The 17,774-nt window shown below is 40.9% G+C and overlaps 1 protein-coding gene across 1 annotated transcript in view; it reads right to left on the bottom strand.

The window, feature by feature from the left end:
• Positions 1-1,590: 1,590 nt before the first annotated feature.
• igsf21a (immunoglobin superfamily, member 21a) overlaps positions 1,591-17,774 on the bottom strand; it is a 174,883-nt gene continuing 158,699 nt past the window's right edge. Inside the window, exons 7-10 of the mRNA XM_054617229.1 lie at positions 13,393-13,493; positions 9,819-10,011; positions 7,075-7,113; positions 1,591-2,067 (exon numbers count right to left, since the gene is read on the bottom strand). Coding sequence (XP_054473204.1) covers positions 1,991-2,067; positions 7,075-7,113; positions 9,819-10,011; positions 13,393-13,493 — 410 coding nt within the window. The 3' untranslated portion in view covers positions 1,591-1,990. The remainder of the gene's footprint in view (positions 2,068-7,074; positions 7,114-9,818; positions 10,012-13,392; positions 13,494-17,774) is intronic.

Raw genomic sequence — 17,774 nt, forward strand, 5'->3', positions numbered from 1 at the left:
CACGCCTTTTGCTTCCCTCACTGGAAAATAATAATTCAAAGCGCATATGACTGACTCTTTGTGCTATGCAGCTCTCATCTCCAGAATGCAGGAATATGGATTGTACTTTGGCAAGGTGAGGCGATATTCCAAACGGAAAGGTCTACCCTTTCTGTTCGACTAAGCTTCAGAAATCTCCCCTCTTACCTCCCACCTGGTTTTAAAGATTAATCCCTTAATACACGTTGTGTCCTTAGAAAAGCTTAGAATTCAACTCTTGTGAGGTCCAAAAAATGCAGGATTATTCCACATTAAACCCGCTGTGTGAGAGAGTAAAAACTGGAATGAGTTAACAGCAATGCCAGAATCTCCTTCAAAAGTCATGTTGGGCCAGTACAATAAGTAATATCTGCAACAAAGTCATTTTTAGAGCTTGCCTGTAATTGTGTCTGCCTAGCGACAGTTTCTGTCGTTAGGCAGACTGCCCTTCAAATTTCCGTCACATGGTGAGATAATCATCAAATGAGATTGTAAACAATCCCTGCAATAATCTAGATATGCAGGAGTGAGCGATAGTAGATACTGTATATTACCCGGAACAAGTAATCAAAGATGACTGGAGGATGCACATGTACTACTGCACATGTCCAACATATAAGTAAAGTGGTATAAGTAAAGTCAAGGCTGGTAAGTTTTATCATCTCTCCATTTTTAATACAGGTGAAATGAAACAAATGCAACAACCCTGTTTACACACGCTGCCTCGAGTGAGCACCTCCCTGGAATGGCGGCTAAAATGATCCTACTAGTACTGTAGATGTCTGGGTAAGAGTTACGCATTGTACACAATGTAGGTCACTTAAGATAGTATGTCACAAGTGAATAACTGGATTACAGGCCAGTGACAATGAGTTGCAGTGCTGTCAATTGCAACACACCAAAAGGAGAAATAATTTTCAAACGTCACATGCACCACAACCCCAAAACAGCAGACATATGTTGGATTTTTTTTTTTTTTTCTCTGTCCTTGGAGACCTGCCATATAGATATAAAAAGCCCAAATGAGAAACAGAAAGGCTTTCAATGTTTCTGTCCTTTCAGCCAAGAATGATCTCTGAGAACAGTGTTGAATGAAGTACAAACAAAGGTGGAGAAGTGTAAACTCCAACTATATCAGCAACCATCCCTCACCATCACCCATATAACCTCTTTAATTATTTTCAATATTTACACTGATGTACACAAAATACACTCAAAAAAGGAGATTTTTTTTTCTAGTTTCTTAATGCATTTAAATCCTCTCGTACATTCCGCGCCATCAGAAAAAAAAGGAATACTTGTATATCAATAAAAAAAAAAAGAATGTTCTCTTGGAGCATCTGTGTTTGTTCCCTTGTGGTTTATTAGCTTGGTGCTAATCAGGTGCATCCCAGGACATGTAAGAGATGGGTGTGGTTGATATGGTGGCGCATATCCAGCCAGTTCAACTTTCAACATTTCAGTCAACACCAATGACATTTTGACTCATCAAAATAAAATCCAAATGCTTTTTTTTTCTTTTTCCATTTCAACTCATCAGGTTTTATTGATCAACAGGCAGACGTGGGACAAGAAACAAAAAAGGGTGTAACTGGGCAGGGCTATATAGGGGGTGGTTATTTTCATGTTCATCACGTAGTTCTTTTGATATCATTATCTTGGTTATTATTTTATTACAAAAAGAAAAAAAGAAAAAACAGTGGAGCAGCATCCTGAGATGGCACTGTTTCCTGATCGACTGACGCATGGAGAGCCTGTTGATGACTGGAGAAGGCTTGCAGGGTTTGTGGAAAATGTGTGTGTGTGTGTGTGTGTGTGTGTGTGTGTGTGTGTGTGTGTGTGTGTGTGTGTGTGTGTGTGTGTGTGTGTGTGTGTGTGTTTGTGTGTTTCTGAGTACATATGTGGATGTTGTGTAAGAAGGACAAGTATGTGTGTGTATGTGTCAGCGTGAGAGTGTCTAGGATGAGAGGTTTCACGTCAGTTCCACTGTCACTGTGAGGACAAGTGCCATCCAAGTTAGTCCAAGCATGTCCACGCGTGAAGCTCCATCTAAAAAAACAAAGAAAACAGTCAATAAGACGGAGACACACTTCCCCAGTCTGCTATTGATCAATCCGCAAATCATATGTCCAAATATTGCGTTTGAACAGGGTTCCTACGAGTCATAAAAATTTGGGAATAATGTATTAACACAGACTTATTGATTTAGTATTGTGTGTGACTTTAGAAGTAACCTGGTGTTTTTCATTGGTTGTTTTAAGGTAAACCACAAAACATTTGCTTCTTTCCTGGTTGTAACCTCTGCTTCTGAAAAGTGAGGCTAATGCAGAAGTGCCTAAAACTTGCATCCTCTCTACTGACCAGAAGGGAGCGACTCCTCTGGTTGCAAAAATAAGTCTGATTTCATTGAAGTTTATGAAAATTGACCCTGCTTTCCAATTATTTTATTACCTTAGTAAACGTTGTAAACATGAGTTTATGGTCTCAATAGCTAGTTTTTAAGTCTTTTTCAATACAGCAAAATGTTCATTTTTTTATATTATGGTCCCATTTAGACGATAAAGCAGGGTATCCTTTAGGGCGTGTCTATCTTTTGATTGACAGGGTGCTATCAGAGCCGTTAATGGCGTCGCTACCACAATGTCAATCCTCTGCAGTCCAAATATGGCTACTTTTGTTCACAACCAAGATAACGGCAGCCAAAATGTCGAACTCTTACAAAACCCTAGTCCACAAACCAATTAGTGACGTCAAGACCAATGCTTCCACCTCTTGTAAATGGTCTATGCTTACTCCTGAATATGCTGGTAAAACTAGTTGTTAACATGGCCAAAAATAATTCTTTAGTTATTTTGAAAGTTATTTCTAACGTCACTCAAGTACTCTATGCAACAATCAAATAACTCAAAGTGTCTCACATAAAAGACAACCTGGAGTGCCCCTTATACTACTAATCTACAGTAGCCTTCACTGTGACAGATCTCAGTTTGTGGCTGTCACTTGAAGTTCCGACTTGCTTTGTAGATGAGATATATGGTGACTTGAAATTTTTTCTCTATGGGATTGGTTGAAGTGCACAATAATAATAAACGGTGACGTCAATGCCCAATATCACAATATCACATATTGCCTCAAGGGACTTGAAAAACTGTCCAGCATGCAACACCCTCTACCCTTGGACTCTTGATTCAGAAAATGAAACCCCCCCAAAAAAAAATGTCCTTCGGAAAGGAGCAGCTACAGAGATCCCTGGACTGAAAGACAGACATCAATAGATAATGTGTGTACAAATAGACAAACATGTTAAAATGATGGACAATTAGTATCACAAAAACAAAGATTTATTGTAAATATATATGAAGAATATGGATCCTGGAGAATGTTGATGTCTATAGGGCTACAGCTAAACCTAAATATATCCCCACGTGTCCTTTGGTGCAGTTTAGACAGACACAAAGATGCCTTTTCTTTCCCAATATTAGAAGAATAGTCAGATAAAAAAATGGACCGTTTTTTTTATGCTTTGGACTTGTTGTTCTAAGACCCACAGCAGGGATACTACATTATAGAGGAGAAAAGAGACAGCAGCTTTATGCGGCTATTGTTTTCTGAAGCTCCCTCATGGACAACTTACATAGAGGACTGTGAAACTGGAGCTGCTGTGGGAGGAAAGTTGTGACTGACTGTGGATGTGGCTTTGCTGATATAACCAACAGTAAATTCAGATTGTGCCAAGATTGGGCACACTTGTGACACAAGTCATAATGTAAGCCTGACTCAGAAGCGTCCAATCAGGATCTGGTAGCAGTTAGACCTGCAAATTTCCCCGCTGCGGGACTAATAAAGGATTATCTTATCTTATCTTATCTAGTTCAGTCTCGTAAGTAAAATATTGTTCCATGAGAAACGCTGATAAACATGATCTCATCCCTACTCTTCATATTTTGCTGCTAAGCCAGAAGCCCCCAGCTTCTTTTTGCGTAGGATCTTGAAGCAGAAGTTTTGTTGTAACATGTGGTTCAGGTTAGGTTAAGGCAAGAAAACTCATTGGTTAGGGTATTAAAAAACAATAACCCTTAGTAACATAAAGTCATGCGACATAACCTAATCACTCAACTTTTAGTCTCACGCAGGACACGAACGCCGGTCCCCTGAGTTAAAGTCCTGTTTATGTTTGTAACCAATCCACCAGCCCTCCCTCCCTCCCTCCCCCTCCCAGCCTTAGCGGCGTTCCTGTTCTTATAGGTTTCTCTGAGAATCTAACAAGGGCGCGGCCGGGTTAACATTGGAGTTAGTTTAAAGCCCCCTACGTCACATAGAGGTGCTAAAGGTCGTCTCTAGACGCCAAAGGGACACTACCCAAGCGTTGGTATGTGACGCCCCTGAAGACCCCCTGCAGACGCCCTTGAAGACCAGGCTGAATGAACAAATTGGATCATATGTTGTCAGGATTGCTTAAATCAAGGTTTCATTATGAATCCATAAGGAAATTAAATCTCCACAGAAGTCTATATATAATCTGACAAATCATACACAGCATATTCCACTCAAGTCAAACAAAACAAGACCCACAACAACTGGATCTTCTCAATAACTACTTCATCTCCTTCTGTGATGGACTCATCCAACCATAAAATCATCATCTGAGGTCCCCTTCCAGTTTACAATTATAGATGCAAGTCGCCCTGCCATCTGTTTGCCTTCGATTTTTTGGCTCAGACCTCAATGCATTTCTGCCAACCTGAATTTGAAGTGGGACTGATTTCAGAGGCAACGTGCTCTTTTTTTAAACAAAGGATGTCTCTACCTCAGTCGCTGGACCTGAAAAACATAACAGCTTTCTTTCAGCATGTTAAAAGTTAGCCGTGACTACGACCCATCTGTTTGCACTCCTTCCAGTCTGGTTCCTGTCTCTGATCTGACCTCTGTTCTAAAAGAGGATTTGGCACCATTCAAAATGACAGATGTAGATCACACTTGATATCCGCTCCGTGCTTGTATTGTCCTGTTATTTTTGAGTCAATGTATGCAAAGTCCATCAGTTGAGACTTTGTTGCTTTTAATCATTTTCTCTGATGATTGCACGTCCGTGTCTCAGACGAGATGATGCACTGTGCCCGCAAAAATGTGACAACCCCAAACTTTTGAAACTTCCGCCAGCCTAGGCTGACAGGTACATTACTCTGCGGCAGAAAACATTTCACATTTTTGTGAGTTGTCTGGGAGACTGGAATTCTGACAAAGATGAATGAATATAACCCCTCGTGGGAAGTGTAGTTTTCTCGTCCGCTGCGGCCCCGACTAACTGACGGGCGTGGTCCTTCCCACTAGCACCAGCTGAGAGGTTGGCTATTCAGCCATTATGCGATCAGGCACGTGTGGGGTGACCTCTTGGGGCCATGTTGTACACCAATTTGACTTGCATGCAAGGCATGTCTGCGCGTCCATGCTGACCTGATTCTGTCCTTGCTGTGACACACCTGCTCCCTCGCTTACCATAGCATTTGCATATTCAGATTTGCATCCCAGCGATACGACTAGCAGGCAAGGTGGGGGGAAGAGAGAGAGAGAGAGAGAGGAGGAAAACATGAAGCAGAAGGAAGAGGGACAGAGAATTTGAGTGTGGGGGAGGACAGGAGACACACGATAAGATGTTTTTTGGAGTAGGAAGCAGGAAAAGCGATAAAAAGAGTGAAGCCAATGTCAGACTACGAGACTGTTCATATCTCCTGTGACTGGGGCGGTTCGGCTTAAAGACAGCTCGGGTGCCATCTGCTTGGGAAGCTGTTCACACTGTATGCTGGGACAAACATGGGCGTCACACACATGCACTAGGGATTATGCACTATGAAATTATACCATTCAAATTCATTTTCCAGTTCATCAACAACAGCTCAAAAACTATTACAATACGGGTGTTTAATTGCTTCATGCTGCATGGCACATAAGTAACAGTCTACATTTAGTGCACATCACTGATGTATTTTGAGGATTTTTTTCATTAATAATTAATGAATGCATACACATGTGGACTGACCTAGACATGCTAGTATTTTATAGCCATCTATCTAGCTTGGTGGAAATAAAGCTCTAAGTCTTGCTTATATAAACTCATATACTTTTAAAGGGTATCCTCTTATGGTTCATTCAGTTTTTCTCACACCATCTTAACTCTTATTGCTATTTCTGTAGAGTCAAAAAAAAAGTAATTTCAGACTTGGTTACTTCAAAATGTGTCAATTTAGCCAGAATTGGGCCTTTTTTTACACTACAGCATAATCTGCACTGACCATAAAGCCTGTGTGCCTGCATCTAAATCAGAGATTGTAAGGCTGAAGAGGTAAAGTAGGAATTATAAATTTGATCAAAGGCAAAGAGACAGAAGAAGTGACGGAGTGGTAAATAAGGGTGGTGGAAAAAAAGGGAAAGAGTAAACCAGAAATGGATGAAAAGGGAAGAGAGGGTTGGCATTGGGAGACAGAAAGTGAGTATCAAAAGTCAGAGTGGAGGAGATGAGAGACAGGCAGAGAGACTGATGTAGAAAGAGAGAGGGGGTGGCAGAAAAAAGGGAAAGATGGAAAGGTTGTTGTCACAGCCCTGCGGCTTCTCCTGACAATCCCTCATCTTTACATATGATAATCTCAGAAGCCGCAAATGAGCCACTACTGCACATATGAAACACCAATAATCTCACACTCAACCAAAAGTGACAGGCTCGGTTAGTCATTGGGAGAGGCTTGTCGCTCGCTGCTGCTGAACATCGCCCAAGATTAATCCTGACTGAATCACTCTGTCGCAGTCTATCTGGGGGAAAAAAGGCGTTCAGGGTAGAATGAGAATCAACATCCACCTGTCAATACTTTGAATGTTGAAACCACAGTTTCCCCAAAAGAATTTGCTTTTCTGATCACCACCACATTGCCGCAAACATTTTCTTTCTGAGCCAACAGACTGCAGTGTCACATTTTGTTCTCGCATAACAAATAGCGTCTCTGGAAATATGACAATCAAGCGATACAGCGGGAAATCAGGAGGCTCAAGTCTTGGAATACTTACTGTTCTGATTCTGTGTGTTTTTCATCATGCTTGGATTTTCTGTTGGAAAGAGAGAGAAAAAGATTAACTGTGAGATGACCAAAAGATGTAGTCATTACTGAGAGACTGAGTGGCTCAGTGAGTGAAGGGTGGGATTTAATGAGAGGATAAAGAACATCCTAGAAGGAGAAAGACATAGAGTAAGTCGCTGACAGAGATGGCGCCTTTCTTATGAAGCTGACTTCCAAAGTTCCTGGAGCACGCGTTAAATGGAACAATCCCCAGTGAGAAGCACTGGGCCTGTTAATGGAACTGGGAGCACAGAGCACTGCACCAGAACAACCAGGACACATTTAGTAGCAGTGAAACCAGGCAACTACAGCTGTGGCCAGACATTTTGGGAAAGAGGTTTGGAGAAATTGACTCCACCTTTAATAAACAGCGCCGACGTCTACCCCTGCACAATACACTCTGACAGTGTGTTTTCAAAGTTCTCGGAGGGATAAAGTAATTGCAAAGGATGAAGCGGGAGGGTTTGCAGAGTATTAGTAGCACGCCGAAATTCCACTCAGTGAGCTATTTTTTGACTTCACATACGAGCAGGCGGACGCTACATATACAGCACAGTGTGAGACTCTTCTGCTCTCACTGCAATCACATTAACATTGCAGCTCCTCTGAGAGGCACAGGGAAATTAGTGTGTGCAGTCTCGTGTTTGCTTGCCCCTGCAAGTTTGCATAAGCATACATATCTGCCTGTTTTCTGCATGTGTGTGCAGTTTGGTTGTCTGCCTGTGTGAGTGTGTGTGTGTGTGTGTGTGTGTGTCACTGCCCGGCTCCTCGGGGCTGACTCACTTCGCTGTAATCTCAGAGGGTATTATCACCGAGGGTGGCTAAAGACGTACATCAAGACGTGAGTGGTGCTAGTCGTCAGCGGAGTCTCTTTACCAAGCCGTCATTATACTCTATTATTTCTGATGATGTATATTGAAGACTTTGCCAAGTCAGCGGAGCCCCCAAATACTTTCTCTTCGCCCCCGCGGCAGAGATAGAAGAGTCTCATCTCAAGGCCACAGGGGACGGTGCCAAGGTCACTTAATCACCATTTACTTCCCCGAAGCGTGAGTGGAAGCAATCTACAAGGAGCAGGCAGACAGATGGGCCATACTAGGCACGTAGCCGATGACACCTGAGGGTGCATCAGGGTGTTAAATAGACATTAGTGTTCTTCCTAGCAAAACGCCTCCCAAGGTAACGCCTCCCTAAAGTGGCACTTTCCCCTTAAAGTGGGTTCTTATTAGGCCCGCCCAGTAATTTGTACATTTGTGACATACTTTAAAACTTGTTCACAGGAGAAAAAAAAAGAAAGATGGATACAATGCTCTTGTTTCAGACACGATGGAGTACGAAAATGGTTTCGAACCTGATTTACGTTAATATGGCACTTCACTTTTCTTTCTTTTGAACAAATGACGTGTTCTCCTGTTACTTAGCGTCTATATAGTACAAGAGTTAAAAGCACTTTCCAGCTATGGAATGTGTAACATCGCTGTCTCCATCTTTATATAGCAATGGATTCTGGGCCTTCAAACACATGTCTCTGTTACGTAAATGTTTGGTAATGGCTCTATTCCAATATGACAGAGCCCTTCTGGATAGAGCTGCAATGCTTGCCTGATATTTTGCATCTGGTATGCATGAGTGATAATGTGGAAAATAATGACATCAAGAAGGAATTCATGTCAGTTTTTTCTACGAGCTGCATCAATGATGGATTTTTATAACTTATTTTGTAGTTGAAGCCTAATTAATTGTCATTGTGACTGCAAGAGAATTGCTTTTCAATATAATGTTTCAGATGGAATAAAGAAATCTGAAGCCGTATTTATACAAGTAATATCTAAATATTTAACACCGTGTGATTCAACTTTTCCATAAATATGAAGTCTTTCAAGCAGACTGAATTCATGTGTTATTGACAATGGGAATTTTATGGAAAAGTGACTCTGCGACTTTTCAAAACGTGACACAAACAAATCAAATTGCCATCACTATTAATGTCTAAAATATCCATTAAATTATAGTAAAACAAGTGAAAATAGATCCAGAGGAGCAAGACACATCTATCTATTAGAGCGTGTAAGCAATCCAGCTCCTACATCATCACTAATGGAGGAACTACTTCCAGTTTCCAAAGAACACGTTATCTCGGTTTGGCCATTGAACAAAGTGCTTCTCTAACACTGTCAACAACAAAGGTCCTTTGATTTCATCACGGGCCTTTGATGCCACTGTTAGCTTTTGGTGTTTAAGTGAAAGTAATACAAGACTTGCCATCGATGGAGTAGTGATTAAATCCCTTGCCAGAGAATAGTTATCCTCACTAAGTGCAGCCTTAAAATGAATGTGTTGTTGAGCCAATTAGGAATACAATCTCTTATTAATCACACACTTAGCTGCATTAATGATTCATACGTTAAAGTGGTCACATAAATCTCTGAAGTACTTTTCAAAGATACTGTAGATACATTAAAAAGATTTTTGTAGAATTATGTAATTTTCTGTGACATTTAACTGTGTAATTGTATTAAAAGTGTTCCAGATAATACTTATGGACCCAAGTTGTGCAGTCACCAAAAAAAAATGTTTCATATTCATTGCCTTCTAAATAATTAATCAAACTTAAATGTGATTTCAGTTTAACTGCTAGTGTAGTAGCCACTCCAGAACGGGGCCAGCGCGTGTTGCTGAATTGAGCGAACGTACCAAAGACTATGAGGCGAGTGTGCGTATCCGTGGAGCCCAGAGGATTCTGGGCCGTGCAGCGATACATGGAGCCGTTGAGCTCGGCTGGTACTCTCTCCAGTATGAGCTCCTTCCCCTCTCGCTCGGTGCTGCCATCAAGCAGGCGGCCCCCCACTCGTGTCCAGGTGAAGAGCGGCTCAGGGAACACCTCATTCTATCAACACCCAGCACCCACATGGGATGGAGAGAGAAAAAGGGAGGAGAGAAGAGATAGAGGGAAAGAGAGGGAAGGGTGGTGGAGAGAAAGTCTGTGAGTGTCAGCCAAGAGATTAAGAGCAAAGGATACATGAATTATACAAATTCCAATTTCCCCCTAATGCAATGGCAGGTTAACAACATGCATTAATAATCAACACTTCACTTTACAACAGTTATTTTTTTCTCCTCATATTTTTGAGCCCTCTAGAGAATTACATAAAGCAGTATTTCATTCACATCAGTGGGTTTCACTGATAATAAGAGGACACAGGAAGTGGGTGAAACTCTTGTAAGATTACACCTCTAAAGGTAAAGGGTTTTGTTTCTTTTTCTTCCTTTTCACACCATAATTCATCCCTGACACACACACACACACACACACACACACACACACACACACACACACACACACACACACACACACACACACACACACACACACACACACACACACACACACACACACACTAACACAAACACATATACACTCACACACACTCTCCAACAGTGGACTATCATCCTATACTGACAAGCGTCAAACACTATTTTGGCTTATTTTATGATTACAAAAACAAAACCAAAAAATGATTTAGCTAGTGCTTCATATTATAAGTGCAAAATATTTATATTAAAAAATTCCAAGAATAGACTTGTAATTCTGTCCCTTGTCTACATTTCATAGAGGGGACCTCAATAGCCTGTAATGGTACTGTCTGTGGTGAACACAGACTGAGGAGGGGTATGAATGGGCACAAATAATAATTTTAATGACATTAAAAAATGTATCAGCTGATTTGCAATCTATACCAGTAAGTGCCAAAATAGTATTAATTTAATAAAAACTATTAAAGATGATTTTTTTCAAACAGTGCTGGTCAAAACATTTGATTGAAAAGAAAACAACCTTACTACTGACCATTTTATTTGTAACTTTAACCTGAGCTTTTTCTTTCATCTTTTTCATTAAGATTTGAAAATATCTTTTATTCCCCAGTCCTTTGAGTAGATCTTCATATTAATACAGTGTGAAGCTTAAACTAGTAAATTACTTTCTAACAAGCTATTCCAATAATCAGGTTTAAGAATGGTTCCTTCAACCAGTTTAATATGCCCACTTAAGTCTGAAAGCCTGCCTCTGGTCTGCAGGGGCATTCATGATTATGAACCCGTACACCTGCAAGTCCCCTCTCAAACAAAGAATTTCAGAAATTCAGCAGACGGGTTTAGCCATGATTTTAAAAGGACCAAAAGCATGGCGTATAGTGGACCTCCAAAATGCCCCCTATTTGCTCCCTGGTCCACTGTTGTTGAATGTGTAACGACACAAGGTCCACTGTTGGATAGGTATACAAGTACACATACACACACAAACACAGTATACAGACACACACAATTTGTCTTCTCTTCCATTCATTTCATACACTCTTGAAATAAAAGTCACACGAATAAATGTCAGCAGAGCAGGCATTCAGTGCAGAGAAAGGTTTCCAGCACTCCTTACATCAAAGGAAATTGCACTGCACTGGGACATCAAAAGTACTTGACATATGGCAAGAGAAAAAGGACGATGTTTTGAGAAAATAATATGACCTCATATGTTTTGACAAACTCAGTTAAGAAAGTAGGTGTAAAATCCTTCAAGTTCTATAACTAACTATACAGTGAATCAAAGTAAACCCAATAAATCCAGCTTGTGCAACTTTATCTAAACTCTGTTCAAATCATTTAACACTGTAGTTTGCCCTTACTTTGTCGTGTTTACACCACAAGCACATCAGCTTACTATCAGATGTCAACATCCCTCTCCATTGACTCATAAAGTGCCCATTTTGGAATCCTCCCCTGAAGCAAAAAGTGTCAGTGCATTTTGTTAGCATGCACCCAAGTTCAAATGATATCATCTCACGTGCCCAAACAAAACAAACACTTCAGAGTTCAGTTAAACCGCTGTTATCATGCTTGGCGTAAAAGTGCCCTTGACAGCATGTACAGACCTACTGAAGTAGTTGTGTATTGTCTAACCTTTCAAAAGAAATGCTAATAAAACAGTTCTCCAAGGCCTGTGCTTGAACCATGACAGAGGTTAAATTAGTTAATAGATTGAGTCAGGCTCTTAGGAAAAGGTCACATTAAGAAAAAAACTAAAACAAACCCTAAAAGGGTTTAAGTGAAACCTTTCTGTCACACAAATTCAAGAGCATTGAGTCCAAATAAAAAAGGTCAGTGCACTGTGCCGCTGTAAGCATCAATGTCCTATTTAATCTCACACCTAACACAATATGAGGAAGGAAGTTAAAGTAAAAACCATGCTGTAGGACATTTATCCATAATATATTTCTAAAACAATAAACCAGAAGGGACTGGCATCTTATTTCATCAGAAAGGCGGGTGGCAAAATTATCAGTCTTGACACACAATCTTATCTACTTTTGAAAGCCTGAAGCTGATAGTTCCAGTGAAGGATAAGGGAAATTTGCTTTATGATCAGACTGCATGCGCTGATGCCTGTGCTGCCGAAGGGCCCGATTGGCTGCATGCCACAGTCAAGCCTGTTCATAATAACCAATCTTAACACTGTTCAAAGAAAAAACTTTAAAAGAATCCAAAGGTCATTGCACAGACACAAACACATTCAATAGCTTGGTGCACTAAAGCAAAAACAATACATGACATTTATTTCGCATGGAAATGTCTCAGAAGAGTGAAATAAAAATCAAACAACAAATCTGACTTTCAATTCCTAGAGATTCCTGAAGCAGTGATCAAGAAGTAACAAATGCGATTTGTGCTTTGGACCATTAGAAAGTCGTATATCAGGATAAGCCCTATCCTCTTCACCTGACTCCAGCTGCCTGGCTTCAATGTGTCATTCCTGTCAATGAGATCAGAAGCGTCTACAGGCCTTTCACACTGGGGACATGGTCTTTTTTGGCAGGGGATGACAGTGACACAAAACAATCTCTTTCTGGAACCTTGAGCTCTTTCTTTGGGATTATGGAGCAAGACATCTGAAAGCAGCAATAAATTACACTGACTAGCACAGCATGGCTGCCTGCTGGCTAAGGCTGATAAGACACGGACATCTGATAGACTTCAGTCGTTCATAAACAAATTAATCTGTTTTAGCTATTCATTTTAGCTAAGGTTTTCATTATCTAAGACTTTACTGAACACAAATACAAAACAGCAAAGCAAATTTAGTATTCTACAGCCTGTAGATTTCTTGAAGAAATTGTTTTTTCATTTTTTTAAAAGACAGAAGGTATATATATAACAGGCTTAACTGCACATAAACACACGTTACAACATTCATTTTCTTAAAGCCCCATGCACTTACCCCAGGCGATCCTACCTGGAATCCTTGCACAGTGATGCGCACCGTGTCCCCTACCTTTGCTCTGGTAGGGGACATGAAGAGTTTAGGACCCTTAGGAGCAGCTGAAAAGAGAAAAAAGAGACAGAGAAGAAGGTCATCGTACTGAGCATGGAGAGCAATTCCTGCCGGACACCTGTTTTGTCACAGAGGGAGGAAGACAAATACAATTTCCTGTCAATTAAGGTCACGGGGCGGGAGGCGAGGGACCTGCGGGTCCTTTCATCCAAAGGACTGTGCTGGATTTATTCCCCCTTGGAGAGAAAAAGAACTAAATTGGGTAGATACTCATTACTAGAGGAGAATGGGAGTGCACCGGGTGGAGTGTGGAGGCAGTGAGATAAGGGACACTCGGGGAGCTAATTCCCTTGTCTTGATGTGGACAGTAGCCCCAGATGGTTCACATTTGGACCATCTAAAACAATGGGGCGCAAGCATGAGAGGGAGCAGGCATATTCTAATATTCTGAGGCTGTGAGGGGCCGCTGATTGTCCCGTGTATGTAGTGACGAGATAAAATGAGTGATTTGCATGGTGTTACAAAAAAGGTACGTTATTTCATTACAGCTAAACTGCACGGATAACTGCCCATATAAGCAGGTTCTGCACGATTTGGGATGATTAACAATCCCGCTAAAGCTAACGGCTGCACACGCTGTGCAGTTCAGTGTGTTAGACAGAAGAAATGAGCAGCACATACAATGAGACTCAAGCTAAGCTATCAATAACCCCTGTACGAGTCCTCCGCATGACGTCTTTAATTAATTTGATTTGAACTCGATATAAATCACACTTCGTGCTTCTTTTCTTCGATGAGTTAAACTAAAGGATAAGTAAATAAATAAACAGACAAATGGCCTCAGTATTTGGCTATTAATCTGGCAACAGAGTGTCCACTGTGGCTAATGAAGCACGGCCTTTAGGCAGCCATTGACTACAAGCCTGCTTCAGACTAATGGATTAGGAGGTGCACTGTCATATCTGTAAATAGGATTGAGCATGTGGCATTGCCAATGCAATGTTTATCACAAACCCCTTCATTAAGCCGAAACAAACGCATTTGAATTGCATTAAATAGAAAAATGAAAATAGAAGGAACAAATATTTAATTTTTGGAAAGATTTCTTGTTATTCTGCATAAACTGGTCCATTTGTCCACAAGATCAGTGCATGGCAGTCCAGTCTGAGAAGAAACCAATGGAATCAGAAGCAGGTTTTTTTAAGATTTAAAGGAAAAACATCCACGTATTTATGTATACCGGCAACCCAACCGTCGACGTCACGTGAGCAGTTTGACATGGCTAAATGTTCCATCTCATGCTGATGATGGATGGCATTTCACAGGCTAGTTTTGGCACGATGGTGTGAAGCACTATCTTTCCACCACCCACACACTAACGGAAGGGTATTTTTAAATACTGGTGTCATGGCGTCACACAGAGCTCGCAAGGCATATGGCCGCGGGAAGATGATGGCTGATTTCTGGGATTTGCTCCAACAGTGACAGTTGGCATCCTACGTCACCACCTTTGATTAGGGCAGCGTGATGGACACAACACAGCCTGCTCTCTGAGGGCCAGGGCCTCGCACGGGAAGTGAGCCACGGCCCCGCGAGACCGTCACATAAACACCCAGGAACCGTTATCACTTTAGGACGGGTCAGAGAATAAACGTTACCTCGAGTAAAACAACTGTGCACCAATGCGTCAGGTGTTCTTTGATGCCAAGCCGAGACATCAACAGGTCTGCCCAGCTGCACAACAGACTGAAACAGTTGAAGGGAACCCCTCACATTAGCTGGGTGACTGGTTCCGTAGAAAAAGAGAAGCTGGAGAGGCATGCAGCTGAATTTAAAAGGCTTGACTGACTGCTGGATCGCTCTATTGTGGCAAGTCCGGCACTGTGTAATGTCTTTCACAGATAGACGAGGTGACCCAAAGCAGGGAGATGAGGCTGATGGATGTGCAACCGAGCTGCGGTTGAACACGGACATAAACAACATTCTAAGAACAGATAATAAATATTCACATGCAGCACACACACATACATTTGCATACAAATAAACATACACATAACACACACACACACACACACACACAGAGATCACAGACGCCTTCCTGAAACTGAGCATCTGCTCTTCCATTATCACGGTCTGGCAAAGCAGTGACTGGGAGATGTGTGGAAGCCTGGATCCCTTCTCGCTGCTGTACAGTGCATGAAATGAGAGAAAATAAAATTCCACTACTTGTCTAATGATGTTGAATAATAAACACCTTTGCTCATCTATATCCAAAGCGGAGGAGTGCTTTTAATTATTAAGATGCACTGTGTTCATGAATACAATCCAGTCTCATGATTTCATAGAGGTGTAGCATTTCTATTTTTTTAACCCCAAAGGCCCGGCGCCATCTTCAGGTCTATTTGTATGGTGAGCACGGAGCCATTCATGGATATTCATGAAGTGCAATACAACATTGGTCGATTTTCACACTGTCGCTCTGTCTCATGTGGCAATATTAAATCTCTGAAAGATTTATTACTTATGGGCGCTGCAAATACCTCCTTCTCATTTCCTGACCAAACACACCTGAGAGATCCAAGAGACTGTGCGTATACTGTACACGGTTAGATAGACACTGAGTGCAATTATCCAGTTATGGCTTGATCATAGAAACGAATAAGGCATGTCAGTGATGGAATCATTTGGCGAGTTGTTTTACACAGTCACATTCAATTAGAGTTCAACTATGCTCAAGAACTCTAAAAACATGTGTGCCATTTTGTCTAAGATATGAGCCAAATCAAAATTCGATTGTGCATAACCTCCGACCTGAATTACAACCCTATTGCTTTTTTATATACTGTTTCACTCCAAGATGGATCAAGCCCAAAGCAGGTCTGCGAATGCTCTGAATTTCAAGTGTGCTCCAATTAGAATCAACAAACGTACATTTTTTGTTCTCTTTGCTGCACGTGTTACTTCCATCTCTGTAAAAGAACAAAAAAGGTAATGATAAATTAATGCCTTCAAACACAGCAGAGACAACGGGCTTGTCAAAATATTAGCGTCTTTGACATTTAGCAAGAGTTTCACAGGGCCCATGCCCCTCAGGGTGTGTCATCCGTTTTATCATCAACATGTGAAAGAGGCAAAGAGCTGTAAGAATATTTCCTGCAATTTCTTGTCTGGAGCAGACAGCTCATGCCATTATACCTTCAACTGATGCGTCTGTCTCCATCTTGCATGCGATGTACTATATTTCAATCTACTTGGGATACGACAGCGACAGTTATTACATTTTAAAAGACACTTTTCTGGTATGAGATATCCCCGCTGGGAAAAAGTGATACCAATTGCATTTTTTTTTCTTTTTTGAGAATGGATCCTCTGCTGAGCTGAGATGACGATAAGGCAGGCAATATTTTATATTTGACTTAAGATCCATACGTCCATATGTTATGAAAAGCTCAAAACCAATTAAAAAATGTATCATGCTAATAAGTGGTGTGTAAAACTAGTAAAAACACATTTTCGGGTCACAAAATTCCCACTAGTGCTACAAATTTGTATTTTTCATCATATATCTGAAAATACTACAACAAAATGCAATATTTATCTTCTCAAAAATACCCAACCTTTCTGAAGAATAACTTGTGTGAACAGTTTTAAATATTTATGACTCAGCAGGAACCAAAGGTTTTGAGGCTAAGTGTCATTGACAGAGCAGGGTTTTGATCTTTTCACGGGGTTTGTTGACTATAAGAAACACATAGAATAATGCCAGCCTAGTTCTTTGAGCTTTTCTGAACCAGATTTCTATCTTAAAAAGTGAACTTCTCATGTCAGTCTGAACTGAAAACTGATTCAAAAGGTACAACAGAAAGGAGTGTCCCTTCCTCACTAATTGAGACCCTGTAGATTCACCCTATTTACCCAGATATGTATATGGATTCTGGCAGAAAAACTTCTTGGCACACAAAAAAAGAAGAACTGGATATTAACCCAAAATAAGAAACTTTTCTTTTTCAAGCAGCAATATGTGAGTGCATCATGAAAATAAAGCTAGACTAGTGGATAGTTTAACCTGCTGCAACAAGAGTATCTGCCATCATCCAAGTTCACAGTAACAACTGTTACAGGAAGACTTATAATCCACTATTCAGAATATGACAGTATTCCAAATTTGATTTAGGTCATGTTTTCCGATTAAGACATTTGGGATATGCTGATATTTTTCGGGTTTTTATTAGCATTCGGAGTATTCGGAATATACTCAATACAGGTTTTTACCACAGTTTGCAACACATGTCTCTTGTCTGTTTAAAGCCAGCACTGTGTGTTTTACA

This window comes from Anoplopoma fimbria, chromosome 17 (assembly GCF_027596085.1).
Source record: "Anoplopoma fimbria isolate UVic2021 breed Golden Eagle Sablefish chromosome 17, Afim_UVic_2022, whole genome shotgun sequence".
NCBI lineage: Eukaryota > Metazoa > Chordata > Actinopteri > Perciformes > Anoplopomatidae > Anoplopoma > Anoplopoma fimbria.